Below are 18117 nucleotides of genomic sequence, written 5' to 3'. Positions count from 1 at the left end.
AAGGTTTTTTTTTTAACTATTTATTTATTTATTTATTTATTTATTTTTTTAATAATTTCTGAAACTTTGTGCTTACTTTTTTTTTTTTTTTTCTTTAGTCCCCAGAGGGGACAACAGCATGCGATGCCCTGATTGCTCCTGCAGTATGATGTAATACCATAGCATTGCATCATACTGCGATTGAGCAATCAGTCTAACAAGCCACCCCACGGGAATGGCTTGATAAGCGTTCTGCTAAGACAGCCCTGGGGCCTTTCAGAAGGGCCCCGGCTGCCATGACGCCCGCACGGCTTCCTTCGATCTCATCGCGGGGGGCCGTACTGGACCCCCGAAAATCATTCAGGGGATTTAAATGCCGCTGTCAGAATCGTTCAGCGGCATTTAAAGTGTTAGAATACAACTCGTCCTGAAAAAAACAAAAGCTCTCAGACAGCTAGCTCAATGGGAAAAGTAAGAGTTGCCATTTTTTTTTTTTTGAATGCGGATAAGAGAAAACAAAGGAAAAAGGTGGCAGCGCCATTATGGGATTAAACAAAAAAAAAATTACATCAAGCTTTCGAATCTATCCACAATTCACCAGGTTTTTAATCAACACACATCAATTTAGTAGTTTTTAATTGGTCCACAGAGGAATATGGCCTCTAGCTTGAATCTTTGTCTAGAGCCTTCATATGATCTATATTGTGTCTTTTGACTACAAAAATGTCCTGCCACAAGAAGCTCATGGTTTTTTTTTTTGGTTTTTTTTTCTATTCTGTGGCAATGAGATCTTCATCCTTGTTTTGAGTTTTTCATCCCATTTCCCCAACATTAAGCCCCACCACCACCCCACCATCCCAATAGGATCTTTAGTTCACAGAACTGAGTACTCAACATTGGATGCACAACATGTGAATGTCCCAGGGATCTTATAGTCCTGCTGTGTGTTGGGGATTTGTATCCGGTCTGTGGTTCATTCATGTGAGCAGGTTTATGGAGATCCCTATATAGTAGGTATAAGTTCCTTTTTGTGTTTATTGTGGAAAATTGAACACTTGAAGGTGGCGCTAGGACCCTGTTGGCCCGCCCCTAGCTAAGGATGTAAGATGTGATACAGTCTGGCATGGGGGCATACAGGTTTCGTATGGTATCCTGCGACATATCAGTACACATTTGCTGTAACGGAGCCTCTCATTCGTGCAAACTCGTAGGCCGTTGAAGTTGGCATCCCAGATGGTCCCATGCTTGTTCTGTTGGCAATAAATCTGGTGACCAGCCAGCCACGGACTTGTGGCAATGTTGTGGAGGTTTCTGGTCACACCCTTTTGTGTGCGGCCGACCATTATCCTACTGGAAAATGCCTCTTGGAAGTCGCCATTAGAGGAACACTTACCACTACTACGGGTGACCGACTGTTGTATGTACGTGTTGCATCGTGGTGCTGGAAAAATCGCGCCATACGTTATCTTTGGGTGTTCCCTCACCCATTGTTTTCAATAAGGCCAGAAAATACATCACACAGTGTGAAATTGTCCTTAGGGCCTCAGGTGACAAGACCGCGTATCTAATCACGCCACAACTCCTTATTTGCACATCTGCCTGAGATATAACTGCATGCCGAGTTTTGCAGCAAAACACCAACTCCTCCTAAGTCAGCGGTGTCCAAATCAAATACACAGTGGGCTAAAATTAAAAACTTGACAAAATCAAGGGGCAACCTTCATATTTATTGAAAAAATGCGGACAATTGAGGAAGTTTTTCCTTTTCATCAGAGAACGGTGAACCTTTTCATATGGAAACAAACTTAAGTTTTGCTTAAACATTGAATCTGGATCAGTCTAACCATTTACTTCAATGAAAATTCAACCATACAAGTCCATGCCTTGGAGGAGCAAGGAAAAATGCATAAAGAAAACAGTCATTCAAGCTCACGGCACTCTGATCTATTCTGATGCACACTGGTCCAAGCCAGGTACCTGGTATCTCTTGGATGCTAGTTCACCAATATTTGGGGTTGGGCTCTGAGCTGAAGAAACGCTCAGGATTGAGTGAAGGCGTTCATCAGAAAGCCGGCTCCTTGGTGGTGTTTTATCTTCATCAAGGAGATTCGTTGCTCACGCAGAGATGTGCTGCCGAGAGCATTTGAGCAGCTTGGGTACAGAGCTGGGGCATTGTGTCAAGGATGTAATGTGGAAACTCTGCAACGCCCACAGCCTCATACTTTGGCTTCAGCGTGTCACTACACTGGAGTTCCATCAGCTCCATTTGGAGGTTAGTTGATGTGTTTTTCACGTCAACTGCAAGAGGATTACTAAGCAGTTGACACCTACATTTCTGGGCATAAAAGTCGGCAAATTGCCGGTTAAACTCTGTGCTGAATACGCTGAGTTTTTCAGTAAACCATGCACCTGGGAACACGGTGGTAGCGACCTGCATTTTTATGGTTTCGCAGCCAGGAAAATGGCCCAGGTTTTCTTGCAGCATCAGAGTCTCCCACAGGCACAATTGCATTTTACAAGCTCTCTGCAGCCTACATGTCTGTGATAACATGGCCCACCCCTGAAGATGCAGACTGATCATATTGAGGTGCCTCGCGATGTCACAGAAGAATGCCAACTCGGACAAACTCTTCATTCCGGAGCTCTGCTGTGTCTTTCCCTTTCATTTCTAGAAACTGACAAATTTTCTCATGCAGTTCAAAACATCTGTTCAGTACTTTTTTCCTCTGCTTTACCATCTCACCTCTGTGATACGGCACGTCTGCGTATTCCAAACACTCCTCCAGAAAAGACTTAGGCCTCATGTCCACTAGGAAATTCGAGCCCTGCGGATTCTCCATGCAGAATCCCGCAGTGGGTCTCTTCTTTCCCGCGTACGTGAGGCCTGAAAATTGATTTTACTAACCTGTCCGTCGCTGCTGGATCTTCTTTTTTTTTTTTGCCCGGTGGATATGCTCAGCATGCCAGCACCGTGCAATGTTTTGTTTTTTTTTTGAACTCTTGCTATCTCGTGCTCCCGTGGCAGAGCAGAAATTCAGCTGCGGGTGTACAACGGATCCGGACGGCTTCCATAGGCTTCTATGGAAGGCTGCGGGAGACCTGCAGAAAATGAAGCAAGCTGCTGGTGATTTCCCGCACGTGCGATCCGCACGGCAGGGAAAAAATGACATCCGCAGGTATTCACTTACCTGTGGTGTCCAATGCATCCCTATGGGCGCGGATCACGCATGCAGGACACCCGCGTGGATTTTGTAATTCTAATTGTCCAGTGGACATGAGGCTTAGGGTGAATGCACACGGGCGGAAATTCCTCAGTGAGATTTCCCTCAGAATTTCCGCCTATACACGCTGCCATAGGATTGCATTGGTTTATGCAGTCCCAAGCAGACAGCCACGATTTGACCGGGTAAAAAGTCGCGCGGTAAACAAATCGTGGCATGTCTTTTTTTCTGTGTGATCCTTGCATAGGCCCGCACAGAAACATCACTATTGACATGCCAGCTGTGCGCCAGCCGGCACATTGCACAGCAGGGAGAAGACACCAAAGGAGGTGAGCTGCGGGTCATGGCAGAATTCTCGCAGCGGGATCCGACCCGGCCATCTGCATTTACCCTTAAACTGCCGGTGATTCAAACCTTGTTTAGCTCTTGTAGGTTGGGTTCACACAGGACGCAATTGCTGTATGGCTTTTCCGGCCTTGGCTCCTAATCGCTAATTGAAAAAATCTCATCCATATGCTGCGGCCAAGCCGCACTGAAACGGACATGCCGCGCGGAAAACAAAGACAGAGCATGTCAATTCTTTTTTTTTTCATGTCCGCAGCGGCCTGTCTCCTCTCTGCGGGAAGAGATGGCCGCAGCAGGGATGCAAGCTTTGAAGCTGCGCTTATCCGTTGGAAATCTCGCGGTTTTTCGGTTCGGTCAAGCTGCAGGATTTCTGCCCGGTGAGAACCCAGCCGTGAAGTTAACTACTTGTGCTATGGTGCTCATAATATGTTCCATCTACAGGGCTTTGCCACACAATCACTACATCATACATCAGGAATCGTTAACTGTTAACTCATCTGCACAGTTCTCTTGCCGCATCTTCTCCCAAATCCTGGCCACCAATCCACTCTTTTGACTCTCTTTGTACTTGTTATGGTGTTTTGTTTTAGTGTCTTCTTATGTTATATTCTTTGGTCACAGTCATGTTGGCTCCACACACAGGTCTGTCCTATATATTTGTAAACAGATAGAAGCTTTCTAGAAAATTGGGAAGCAGAATATTTTCCATCTATCGTTTGGCCATTGTGTGTGTGTGTGTGTGTGTGTGTGTGTGTTGATTATCGTACCAACGCACCAGCAGAGCATTGTGGGATTTGTAGAATTAGGCCTTCTCCCACAACTACAGTACAATCTCTCCTGGGCCAAATATAACTACACTGCGGGCCATAGTGCATTACCAGACAGTCCCTCTCTTGGAATGGCTAGGTGTCCCAGCAAGTACTTGTGGCGTATGGTGCTGAACACAGTGCAACCACTTGCTGGGAGGTCTTGTCACCACTAATGGTGTAGCTAAGTGGATTTGACTTGATCACTGTCATATTTATTGTTTTATTATCTTTTTGATGAATTTATGAATGAATTATGTGCCTCTGAACTGTGTATGAACTATCTGCTTTATCCCATCCTGAATGTTTATCTTGAGCTTTTGATGAATTCATACACTAATTACGTGCCTCTATCCCGTGCATATGAATTATTTGCTGATTTAATGATTAAATTGTTTTGCATATGAATGCGGTATAATACCCTTATTAATTATGTCCCCTGATGAACTAGTGAGGACTAAGGAAATATATTCTAAACATTGCTTTCCCTACGGGCTAATAGGAATATTGCATGTGGTGCTTAAAACGGTCTTTTTAATTTTGTAACCATAAAGGTTCATTTTTATATTTGAGTAATTTTTCTAGTGAAATGTGGAGGACAGTCTGGTTGGGGGCCTGAACTCCAGGATGTGGGAATGCATGAGCAAGTTCTTAGAGATGGATGTGTAAGGAGCAAATAAGAGGCGACCAAAGAAGGTGGTGATGCCTTTCAATTGCTTACTGAGATAAAATATTTTTTGACTGCAAACTTTGTGACCACTCTGTCTCAGTACAGGGCAAAAGTAATGGCTTGTTTCCTCATGGGGTAATAACAAAATGGCATGTTTTGATCTCTATGGAAAACTTTGTCGCAAAAAGTCTGCATGGCTCTACACTTGTACTTTTAGTTTTGTGTGGAGTTTAAGAACTAAAGGCGCTCATAGCATAAGATGAAAGTTGGCTGAACTCTGTTACCTTTATGGTCGTTTCACACACAAGTTTTTATGGAAGTGTTTTATAAAGGGATGACTGACAGTCCTCTTTCCTGTTGGATTCATTCCGTCTTTTGGTTAAAAAAATAAAAACTGTGTGAAAAACTTCCACAAAAATCTGTGTGAAACCACCCTTAAGATATTCACATAATTCAGAGATTCTGCAGCATTTACGGTGCAAGTATTGGGGATTTTACAAATCCTATCCACACTTATGAAGGAGATGCCCAACAGGTCGTCTTGGGAATAATCATTCCTTTGCTTTTACACAAGAACGTGCATCAGTGACTGAATAGAGATGGAACGGATCGGGGATCGTTCCAACCGACCCGCCTCTATTCACAGTAAGCAGGCAGACGTTTATTAGTGAACCACTGCCTGTTTAAGTGGAATGATACATTGTTCATTTTACGGCATACGGAATCTGGACGACTAACAAGAAGCGAACAGCTTCTCGTTCAGTTGGTGCGTGCATTTACTACATTGAACGGTGGATCGCAGGAATTCGAACAATAATAGTCCCGTGTAAAAGCACCTTTACTTTTGGTTAGTATTTTGTGGCTTTGGAACCAGTTACTGGTTTTCTATGGAGTTATGGTTTTAGCATACAATATTTTCAACATATAATAGTCATCCTGGAACCATTTAACATTGTTGAAGGACCACTGCAGTTTTTATGGCTTGCAAAGTGCATGAGATTACAGTGAAATAACTACATTTCCTTTTTTTAATTAACATAAATTCTAAAGGAACAAGAACTCATGAAGATTGTTGGCATTAAATATGAAGTGGGCCTACCTACCCTTTGCTGCCTTAAGCTAGCCTTCCTTGATTCAGACACTGGTAAACTGACTGGAGGTGCATTTACAATGAAGTGAGTTGTTTAGTTTTTACTTTATTTAATTTTAAATGTAAGTTTTACAGAATTGCGTAGCTTGCCTATGCCCCTTGCAGAGCTCAGAGACTTAGACAAATTCTAAACTTTTGTAATGTTTTCAATATTTTTATTTTCTGGAATTGCTGGCATACAATTCAACTACATGTAAAATTGCTCTCATTTAACTTTATTTGAGTTTAGTTATAATGTATTTTCTTACTATTTGGGAATCTTTTAGGAAGCTTAGAATAATTCATCTAAACCTACAGTGATACCTCGGGTTAAGAGTGCCTCAGCTTACAAGTTTTTTTTGACTTGAGCAGGCTTACTCCCGAATTTTTGCTCTGATTTTAAGAGCAAAACCTGGGTTAGAAGCCTTGCTCTCAGTTGGGCCGCTGCTGCTGCTGCCATCAGTGGCCCAATTGAAGGCCATTGCTTTCGACAACCCCTGCAGTGATTTTCGGGGAAGGGCTTTAAATATAAGCCCTACCCTGGGAGTCATCCCTAGCTCTAGTAAAAAATATATATTCACCTGTCCACCACTGCAGGGGCTCAGGCATGTCTAGCTGCTGCTTGTGCTCCCTGCATTTTTACTCTCCACCTGCTGAAAAGCTTCAGAGCAGTGCAGGGAAAACAAGCGGCGGCTAAACGTGCCTGCGCCCTGGCTGGCTGGCTGGCAGGCAGGCAGACAGACAGACAATTTTTTTTTTTTTACTACAGCTAGGGATGATTTTCAGGGAAGGGTTTATATTTAAAGCCCTTCACCAAAAATCACTGTGGGGGTGCCGGCGTCTCATTGCTTTCAATGGGGCAACACCATCCCCATTGAAATCAGTAGGAGAGCTTTGTGATCCAGAACGGATTAATGGCTTTTCCATTCATTTCAATGGGGAAAACTGATATGACTTGCAAGTGTTTTGGGTTAAGAGCTCCGTCACGGAACGAATGAAACTCTTAACCCAAGGCACCACTGTATTTGGCTTTCCTCTGAGCCATTGCTGCTGCAGCATTTGCTAGTGGCACTGTAAGTAAAAACCAATTGAAGGGGGCCGCTGCACTCTACATAAAGCTGTGGCCTTTTTTTCTAGGCAGCCTTGAGGGTTCTAGTGCTCTGACCCTCCACCAATCAGACATTAATAGTAAATGTGTCCCATAAAAAAAATCCATCAATATCTGATGGGGAAAGTGGACACTGCTATTAAATTCCAGTAGATAGAACAGTACTTCGGTCCATAGCGCATTGTGAAATTATTCTCTGTTGCTTGAATCCACTATTTTAATCTAAGTTTGGTAATATCACTGCTGACATTGTACCACTCTTGATCCAGATACCATGATATGCCGGATGTGATCGACTTCTTGGTTCTTCGTCAGCAATTTGATGAAGCACGACGTAGACAGTGGAGCGTAGGTATGTATAGCTGGCTCTAGTCAATGAAAATGTTTATAAGGATGTATTCTGAAAACAGTCCTTGTTCCTATAGGGATTTCTCAGTCTCATGTGTGCTTCTGAATGCACACACAACATTAACTTGAATGACTGATAAATTGTCTTTATTATGCTAAGACTCTTGTTCTACTGAATATTAGCGAAAGAGTATAGATAGGAGCAAAATGGTAGGATAAGACCAAGGCCACTCTCGCACGTACCGTCAGCAAAACAATGCGGTTTTACTTTGTGATGAGGTGCGCTAAACAGGGAAAAATAGACAGCGCTTGAAAATTGTAGCTTTGGAAAGCACGATCGAGCGCATGTCTGCAAGCCCCCATTAAAATCAATGGGAGCGTTGTACCGCGACTACCGTAAAAAGCACCTGTGTGAGAGTGGCCTAACAATCTGTCATCTAAAGCAGTGTTCCCCCAACTCCAGTCCTCAGGGACCCCCAACAGGTCTTGTTTTCAGGATTTCCTCAGTGTTGCACAGGTGATGTAATTATTGTCAGTGCCTCAGACATTGCCACAGGTGTTCTTACTATAGGATATCCTGAAAACATGACCTGTTGGTGGTCCCTGAGGACTGGACCCCTGGTCTACATGGATGGAGACTCATAGGTTTGAGTATGAGCTGTAGACCCAAACTGGTGTGTGTATTTTTTTTTTTTGTTTTCCTCCTTTTTTTCCTTCATTCAAAAAAAAGGACACTCCAGGAAAAACTGATACACGAATATGCTGTCATGTCCGTGTATTGTGTTATGGTGTACAGAATCTTAGCATTTTAAAGGTTTGTCCCACAAAAACCATTTATTCTACATCTACAAGGTAGGCAATAAATTGCTTATTGTCGGAGTCTGACCTCTACAACACCCACCGATCCCAAAAACAGGGATCTGCAACACCCTGCAACGAAGGCAGAAGCTTTTGCACATGCGCACTGCCACTCTGCTCATTTCAGTGGGACTGCAGGAAATAGCTGAGTGCTGGAACTTGCTATATCTGGCAGTCCCACCAAAAGGAATGGAGTAGCAGTGTGCATGTGCGACTGCCACTGTCTTCATTGCTTGGTCCTATGAATCCCCATTCTCATGGAAGTCAGTGGATGGGGAATAAGGTGTTGCCATGGGAGAACACCTCTGACCAGTGGATTAAAGCCTTCTGAAGTCAGTTTTTATCTGTAGAAATTACCCTTAGGCCACTCTCACAAATGCCATTTTTACTGCAATTACAGCGGTGGTTTCAACACTGCGGTAGAACGCTCCCATTAATTTCAAAGGGCCTCACAGACCTGCGGTCGAATGTAGCGTTTTCTAATCACCCATCACAATGGTGGGGTGCGTTTAAAAAGCGCTGCCAAACGCTGTGACGTGTGTTCAAAAACGCTGTGATTTTGAGTGCAGTTTTCTGAACGCATGTGTGAAAGTGGCCTTGGGGTAGATTAGGATGTGGCATATTCATTGCAGAAATATCTGACTGAAAGGTCGATTTCTTACATCGGAATGTGTTGGTTTGGGGAGCATATACACCGGTTACTGTTTTAGATGAATGAGACATTGACAACAATTTCTGCAATAAATTTTCCATGTGTTAATATTACCCATATGTTCTTCAGCACATAGACTATTACATAGTAACATAGTATGTAAGGCTGAAAAAGACACCTGTCCATCCAGCTCAGCCTATTAACTCCCAATGTTGTTCCAGAGAAAGGCAAAACACCCTGTAATGAGGTAGAAGCCAATTTTCTCCATTTAAGGGGAAAAAAATTCTTTCCTGGATCACAGATCCTTCTGAAGTTATTAGTGATTATAACATATATTGTATAACTCAAGAAAGGCGTCCAGTCCCCTCTTGAACCCTTATTAAATTTGCAATCACCATATCCCCAGGCAGAGAATTACATTGTCTCACTGCTCTTACAGTAAAGAACCCCCTCATATGTCGCTGTAGAAACCTTCTTTCTCTTTAAATGCAGAGTATGCTTCCTTGTTAGTCACAAGGGGGCATTTCTCTAGCAATTCATTCCTTTAGCTGCATCCTGCTGTGATAGAGATGAAGATTCTCTGCAGCCGTGAAAAGGAGGATTTGAGACACTACACAGACTAGAGTGGTAAATGGGGGTAAGAAGAAGTAGACTACCTCCGTGTACAAAATACAGAGTTAGCACTGATCACACAGCAGAAGGGAGGAAAGTGTTGGAGCATGTATCACTGAAAGTGTCCACTATTCTCTAATTTTAAAAGTATTTTTGAAAAGCCATCTAAAAGTGAAAGAAACATGGAAAAAAAAAAATTGCTAAAGAAAAGCTTTTAAATCATTTTTTTATTTTGAGAAGTCCAGGTGTTCGCAAAAAGTTTAAGAACAGATTTTAATTGGAACACATACTCTTTCCTTCTTTCTAATGTTTTAATACCTTTCTGGTAGGGGACAGATTTCGGTCTGTAATCGATGATGCCTGGTGGTTTGGAACTATTGAGAACCAGGAGCCACTACAGCCAGATTATCCGGATAGCCTCTTCCAGTGCTACAATGTCTGGTATGCATTTACTGATTTGACCTTTTTTTTCATTAGTAGTTGTATATCAATGTACACTCTTTGTAAAAGGGAAAAAAAATCAAGTGCCTAAAATGAGTTATTGTTGTTTTGCTGTGAAATTTGACATGCATTTCCACCTCAGGCAGAGATACTAATGATTGAGCTGTGATGTGATTAGATGAACAGTCGTGCCACCTTAGGCCCTAAAACCCGTTCCTCTCTTGGCCTATAAAAAGCTATCAGAGGCTACCTGTGTGTAGTGGACTTCTTTTTCTTGTGTAGAGCTTGTTGACCACCAGACACGCTTCTATGATGCAATCGAAGCGTGTTCGCCCAGTTAAAAGATTGAGTGGGGCGCAGTATTGGAATGCAAGAAGCTGGATGGTCGAATTGACGAATTGCCTGCCACCTAGGCCATGCTGACCAGACTGTTAGGAGGTGTTGGGACCTGTGGCTGCATGAGGGCATGCACACAAGGTGATCAGGATCAGGACAACCTCGACAAATAACCCATAGAGAGGATCGTTCAATATTCTGAAAAGCATGAGCAGCTTGGGAAAACACCATATGGGAATCGCCTACTATTCCTATTAACCGCTGCGAATACGGCTTCTCACACTAGAACACCATCGTGAACACTTGCAAGGTTGGCACTCCGGAGCTGTCAGAAGGGACGTATTAGCACAGTGTGGTGTTCAGCAACATATCAAGATTGTCTCATCAATGATAATTGCTGAGAAAGCCAATTTCTTTTTTTTTTTTTTTTACTTAGTGGCCTAGTCTTATGAATGAGCCCCTTATATATAGAATCCTAGAACGGTAGAGCAAAGGGAGAAGAGGCTGCAACCACCATGTGGCCGAGTAGATGCTGCTGAGTGGACTTCTGCCTGATTTCCACGGGACTGCCGTCCTGAGTTTCCAGGTGCAGGATCGATCAGAAGAGCATAGCTGGGAAGGAAAGCCTCACCATGCAAAGGTTCAGAGCTGTTCCCCTGCTGCCGCTCCATGGAATCTCTGCTCTCTGGTCAGCCTTGCACAGGCTCTGTTGTAGAAGAGCTTCCCTGTGAGCTTACGGCTGCGCCATCTTGGTCTTGTTGCGGGGACCATGACAAAAACAGTTTATTAGGCACGCCTGGATTCACGGCCGTCCGCTCCCCCTTTCCTTTCCCGCAGTATCCTTGAGATGTAAGTAAGGCCACTCTCACACATATGTTCACAAAGCGCAGAGTCTGAAACTGAAGTGTTTTACCACTATTTGGGGAGCATGTTACAGAGTTTGACAGCGTTTAACGCACCCTATCATTGCGATTAGGTGTGTTAAAAGGCACAAAAATAGAGCAGACCGTGCTTGAAAAGCGCAGCCTTAATAAACTTCACATTCGAGCGCTGGTCTTCGAAGCCCTATTAAAATCAATGGGAGTGTTGTACTGTGATTTTCGCGCAATTTCAAATGCTGTGCTAATCACGGTAAAAAGCAGTCTGTGTGAGAGCAGTATAACCGGTGCGCCCCGTGTAGCTGGCTGTTTGGCTGTCTAAGTGCAGAACTCCTGAACCACGAGGACCCATAAGGGACATTACAGCAGCAGCTCAGTCTAGCAGCCAAACTGCTCCCCACTCCTTTTTTTTCTTTCTTCCATTTTTGACACCACCTGAAGTAAAAAGAAAATGTAAGCGTTAAAAAAAAATAAAATAAAAAAATGTATATATGTGTGTGTGTGTGCGTGTGTATATAAAAATATAAAAATTCTGCTTTAAAAGTCACCACATGAATCCACATTACACCGACCAGTTATGTAAATTGTGTCTAAAATGCATAATATCACAGATGTTTGTTTTTTTTTTTGTCTGGGTAAATCATATACAAGGGTATATGTTAGCCCGCGATGACATTTTATTTTTTTCCCCTCCCCACAGTTGGGACAATGGTGACACGGAGAAGATGAGTCCTTGGGACATGGAAGTTATACCCAATAACGGTTTGTATCTTCAAATTGTTAATGTGTCTTTTTTTTCTTCAATTTTGAATCCTCAATGCAACCAGTGACGACAAGCAATGTAATTCCCATAGAATAAATTGGGGAAATGGGAAAACAAAAACCTGCATGATTCAACATTTACTTGATCATTCTTGGTTTTTTTTCACTTCTGGCTCGTCCACATTTGTGTTGATTTGATTTCCTTGTTCTGCTCCATCCTAAGAACTGAGCAACTACCCGAACAAAACCGGAAGCGCCAGATAATGGCTTCCATTCAACTGCCATTATTTTTCTGAAGCTGATGTGGACGAAGATTATTCAACCCGCAGTATCAGTTTGCCATTGAAATCAAATTAATCAAGTCAATTTTTTTTTTTTCCTGTTTACCTATTAGCAGTGTTTCCCGAAGAGCTGGGTACTAGCGTACCTTTAGTAGAAACTGAAGTCCGATCGTTGCTGTACAGATCTATCGATGGAGAGTGGGGAAGTCGAAGCAGAGATGAAGAATGCGAAAGAATCATTGGTGGAATTAACCAGCTGATGACTCTAGGTACTGCTAAAGTGATTGATTCTATAAGATGCAGTGTTTAAATAGTAGATGAGCTTCTAACTGTTTTCTATTTTTCATTATTCACCCATTCAGATATTGCTGCTGCCTTTGTGGCTCCTGTAGACCTTCAAGCTTACCCAATGTACAGCACTGTTGTGGCCTATCCAACTGATCTCAGTACAATTAAAGAGCGGTTAGAAAACAGATTCTACAGGTGAATTTTCCACATATTTAGAGATTTTAACCCTTTCCAATTCTTTCTGACACTATGCAGAAGAGAGCTCCGTCATCAGAGTTCTCTTCTGCATACGTATATTATAGTATACAGGAGAGAAGTGTGATATCAGACCTCTGTTCTGCTTACTGTAACATACATATGTATATTATACATATATATGAAAGAAGCAGTCAAGGATAGGAAAGCATGGAGAACAAAGATCCATAAAGTGACCAAAAGATGGCCTCGACTGAAAGGGTCATCATAAATATGTATAATATATAGGCTGTTCTGCATATGTATATTACACTATGCAGAACAGCTGTGATGCATATATGCATTGGAGTTCTGTCCTGCATAGTGTAATATACGTATGCGGAACAGCCTCTGACATTGGAGCTCTGTCCTGTGTAGTGTTACAAACATATGCTATACACATTGTATGCAGTTATAGGATGCATCGATCTATCGATCTATCATTAGAGAAATTAGAAATAAATGGTCTTATTATACAAATGTATGTAATCAAATTACTTTTTCCTTTTAATTTGCAGGCGTGTCTCTTCTCTTATGTGGGAAGTGCGATACATTGAGCATAACACTCGCACGTTTAATGAGCCTGGAAGTCCGATAGTTAAGTCAGCTAAATTTGTCACTGATATTCTGCTGTACTTCATCAAGTAAGTGATAGTTTTGTTTTATATTGCCCTATGAACTTCCACAGTGCTTTCCATTGCACAGTATTGAATAGCAAATTGTAACAATTACAGAGAGATCAGTTCTGCAGAGAAATGAAGTGCTTACAAAATCTACAATAAAAGATGCAATACGTGAGAGCAAAGAAGGTCTAAACATGCAAGATGGAACTGTGTTACATTAACGTTTGAGAGGGACAGACCTAGGCCTTATGTCCACTGGCGGATCGGATTCTGCATGCGGGAGCCCGCAGTGGAATCCGACCCTGCCTGCGGCCGAGGACACTGCACATCTGCTGCTTGCACGTCTGGGTCTTCTAACCTCTACTGTGGATGTGTGCGGAAGCACTGGCCAGTGCCGTCGCACATGCGCATTGGAGGCTTTTCTTTCTTTAAACTCCTGCTTTCCCACGGAATCCGCGGCCCGTCCGCAATTCAAGTGCGGATGGGCCGCGAATTCGATGGCTTTGATGGAAGCCGGCCGTGTGGGATCCGCAGTGAAATGGAGTATGCCATGGTCCGCAAATCAAATCTGCATACCTTATTTCATTTGCAGACACAGTTTCCCTGTGGGCGGCTTCATTTGGGGGTCTTCTGCGCGGATTCCACAAATCAGATCCCCCACCACCACCACCTGTGGACATTGGGCACTAGTTATGAGTTTGAAACTTGTTGTATTTAATTTTTTTTTCCCGTAGGAGTTTGGAAAGTTGCATTGTCTAAAGCATTGAAACTATGCAGTAGGCTTTTTCTCGTCCGCATCATTGGGGGACACTGCAAGACCTTGGGTATAGTTTCTGCCACTAGGATGCAACACTAAGAATAAAAGTGCTAACTCCTCCTACTAGCTATTTCACCCTGCAGGCATAAACAAGGTCAGTTTTTAGCTTGGTGTCTGCAGGAGGCAGACGTGTTAGGTCTTCAGGGAAGACATCCGTTTGTGGGAATACGGGGAGGCAGGGCTTTTTCCTGGCCTCCCTGTTCTCCAACTGGGAGTGCGAACAGTACGGTGTCTCCGCCGTGCTGTTTACGTCTGACCCAAAGAAGAAAAGGTGTCACGATCATGCTTTGTGCAATAGATCGCTGCCCGCCAGCTGTAGTGTATCCCGCTCTGGGGCAACTCTTATCCTCCATGACTGCTAGTGCCTTGGGGAACACTTCTGGAGACTGACGCTGTGACAGAAGGCGACATGGCTGGGGACGGATCTCTGGAGGATATTCTGGAAGAGGGGTGAATATACAGAGGTAAATGTATTACTCTCCCTCTGTCCCTTCTCAGTTGCCACTCTCCTCTCCCCTGTTTTTCTGACATCTCTTCCTCTCCTCAAATCACATTTCCAAGAGGATTTGCTGGACCAGCCCCCCCCCCCCCATGCTATACCTGGGGGCACTGATGTTGGAGCAGGGCTCTTGGGGTTCCCGCTGATGCAGGCGAGCGCTGCCAGGGCTGGTCTCGCCAGTGACTGCGGCCTTTACTTTGGGCACAGGCTTTTTGGGCCTACCAGGTCCTGACCTCCACGGTGCTACCTTGCCGTTTTTAGTGGCCATCATGGTGTTTGGGAACCTCCCGCGGGCGGCGCCGTGTCTGGCGGTCAACTGGTGCGCCTTTTAACTTAGCCTGTGGATTTTGGGCCTACCTCCGGTGGAAAGCCGCGACAGGCGTACTGCCATCGCGGTCCTCGTGAGGGTCGGCGCCCCCCTGGATGTCAGTGGAGGCCAGCTTCTGATGTAAATTTAGGTCCCGGTTTTTAGGCCTACTGTAGGCCGAACCCACGTGGGGGGCCGGCCTAGGTGAACGCGAGAACGTGTGGGACGAGGGCCTAGCAACTCTAGGCCATCCAGCTTTGCCTTTGCTGTACCTCTCCTGCAGCTTCCCTTGCAGTGATACCTCCCAGTGATCCTGTGCGCGGTATTGTGCTAACGCCATGTACGACCCCAGACCAGAAGGTTCTGGACAAGCTACAGTCGGAGCCAAGTTTTACGCCTGTGCTCACTGTAGCACAACAATTGCATGCGGTCAGGATGAGTCCCCGCTGTGCAGAATACCCTCCCATCTTGGCAGTCTTCCTTAGCGTCCTTTCCAGTTTCCCCTACCACCCAGGCGGTCGAGCTTGAATGGGCACACGCCCTTGCTGCGGCAGTCTTCGACCTGGACAGCATGGCTGCAGCCATTAACTCAAGAAAATAGTGCATTTTGCTGCTGAGTGGCATGTGCATATTGTGCACCCTATGATTTTGTGCCGTGCGGCCTATGTCTGTGTCCGTCATGCGCCTTGGGTCAATGCCGCCATGTGCTTTTTATGCATTATGCATATGGTCGCTGCACATTTTCCGTATACCGTGCGGCCTGTTGATTGCCACTGTACATGTGTATATAGCCACCGAGCGGTTTGCTTATGTTGGTGCTGTGCATTGTCTAGTGCAGTCGAGGTGTATATATTGCACTGTGCAGCGTATTTTGCAGTCAATGGCTGCTGTGCAAGGAATCCCTGTTGTGATCTGCGAGGCGGCTTGTGTTTCGTGCGCAGGGTCCTATATGCCAGGTTCTGCGGCTGGCTAGCGCTGCTATGGAGGCCTGCTGTCCACTCCATGCACAGCTCGCCCCCCTCCCACACATCCTTATTGCGCCCTATTGGTCTAGGTGTCATAGCCCCCCCTGCCCAATGTACATCAGCATGATTCTGGGCTTGCTGACGCCTGTGGTACCTTCCATACCGGAAAAAGTACTTGCACAGGGAGTCTCTGGATGCATCTCTCCCCATCTCCGCTCTGGGTTGAGCCTTCCCTATTGGTAGCTGCCCTGTTGCTCCTCCTGCAGTTCCCTGCAGGCAGCCTTAGCGCAGTGCCTGAGTCCAGGATGACATGCGGATAGGGGACGTGCCAGTTACAAGTGGTCTTTGTCTGACTTTGAAGAATGCAATATTACCGCTCGCAAGTGGCAGTCGTCCTAAATATCTGATGGTTCTCCTGACAACCCAAGTAGTGTCCTTGAATCTCCAAGGTGGGCTTGTACTAACTCCACTCCGCAGCCGTACAGGGTTACCGTGCCAGGGACCTCATACCCTCAGGCTGTGTTACGGCACATATTACTCGGACAAGCAGGTGCCTAATCAGGAGCTCCTCGCAGGGGCTCTCTCTGTGTATGGATGGGAACGTTTCTCGGGCCCTTTATGCTCTGTCTCTGAACTTGCTGGGCAACCATTAACCCTAGTCGCAGTTGAAGAGCTTATTGCGCTTCTTTACAAATGCGGTTTCTTATATTTTCCCACCCCCTTTGGCACTGCTCTGGAACGTCCCAAGGTTTTGCTGTGCCCCCCGATGATACAGACAAGAAAACAGGATTTTTGGTATAACTTACCGTAAAACTTTTCTCATCCTGCTCATTGGGGGACACAGCACCCACCCAGTCTGGTATTAGGACTGTAACATATACTCCTCTGGGTTGTAGTGTCCTCAGTGCAGTTGCACATGGTGTTGGAAGGAGTTACAGTTCTTAAGCATTGTTATTTGGTAACTATCCTTGTCGTATCCTACTTGTCTGCTTCTACTGCTTGCATACAAACTGAGCTAGCTTATGCCTGCAGGAGGGGTATGCTTAGTGTCGCCTCCTAGTGGCAGAAGCTATACCCAAGGTCTTGCTGAGTTCCCCAATAACGTGACAAAGTGATTTTATGGTAAGTTATAAAACGTTGTTGCTTTCCTGTATAATCGAGCATCAGTTGCCTTTGTCTATTAACACAGTTGTTTTGCACACAGGGATCAGAGTTGCTACAATATTGTTCCTCAGTACAATATCATGAAGAAGAAGCTTTTGTCAGACTCCGATGAGGTAAAGTATTAATTTAGACTACATATCTTTGTAAAATCATGCAGATTTTGTTGGTGCTAAATAATCTGAAAAGTAAAATGAAAATATAAAAATGAGACTAAACAGCTTACAGTCTTAGGCCGGGCTCACACCGTCCTAAGCGTAAAACGCTGTGGGGCTTCCGCACTGTTTTACAGTTGTGGAGCTAGCCATGACCCTGTGTATGACCGCGTATGCCAGCGAAATTGTACTTCACATGACCGCGTACTCACGCATGTGGTCATACGCAGTACACTTGTGGTTTTTTTTAAATATATATTTTCCAAACTGTCGCTTAGCGATGACGCGTATACCTGCCGCGCACACGTTATTGTGTATGGGCGTGTATATATACGCGACAATAGAGAGCAATGGGTTGTCTTGTGTGTGTATATATACGCGGCAAAATAGAACATTCTACGTTCTGTTTTGTGTTATACGTAATTCCGACACGCTAATGTGAGCTAACGTAATTGCCTGTGAATTATTGCGTATCACACGGGCGTACAAAGCCCATGTAATATGTAGTAAACATACGGACGTGTGAGCCCAGCCTTAATAGAATGGGGAATTGACACAATGGGGCACATGGTGATCATTTTGTCCATGGGGCCAGCCCATAAATAATGCTCTATGACCATGTCACCCAGGCACTATCTAGGA

General features: G+C 44.5%; 1 protein-coding gene across 2 annotated transcripts in view; it reads left to right on the top strand.

Moving 5' to 3' along the window:
* PHIP (pleckstrin homology domain interacting protein) overlaps positions 1-18117 on the top strand; it is a 108645-nt gene that overhangs the window by 79311 nt on the left and 11217 nt on the right. Inside the window, exons 26-33 of one of the 2 annotated variants that reach the window (XM_066604870.1) lie at positions 6072-6196; positions 7528-7610; positions 10058-10169; positions 12084-12145; positions 12543-12695; positions 12789-12909; positions 13467-13592; positions 17364-17436. In XM_066604870.1, the coding sequence (XP_066460967.1) occupies positions 6072-6196; positions 7528-7610; positions 10058-10169; positions 12084-12145; positions 12543-12695; positions 12789-12909; positions 13467-13592; positions 17364-17436 (855 nt within the window). Of the gene's footprint in view, positions 1-6071; positions 6197-7527; positions 7611-10057; positions 10170-12083; positions 12146-12539; positions 12696-12788; positions 12910-13466; positions 13593-17363; positions 17437-18117 lie in introns of both variants that reach the window. The other variant, XM_066604862.1, reaches the window with a different exon arrangement.

The sequence above is a fragment of the Eleutherodactylus coqui genome, chromosome 1, assembly GCF_035609145.1.
Source record: "Eleutherodactylus coqui strain aEleCoq1 chromosome 1, aEleCoq1.hap1, whole genome shotgun sequence".
Classification (NCBI taxonomy): domain Eukaryota; kingdom Metazoa; phylum Chordata; class Amphibia; order Anura; family Eleutherodactylidae; genus Eleutherodactylus; species Eleutherodactylus coqui.
The sequence above is the reverse complement of the archived record's forward strand: the minus strand, read 5'-3'. Positions and strand labels throughout refer to the sequence as shown.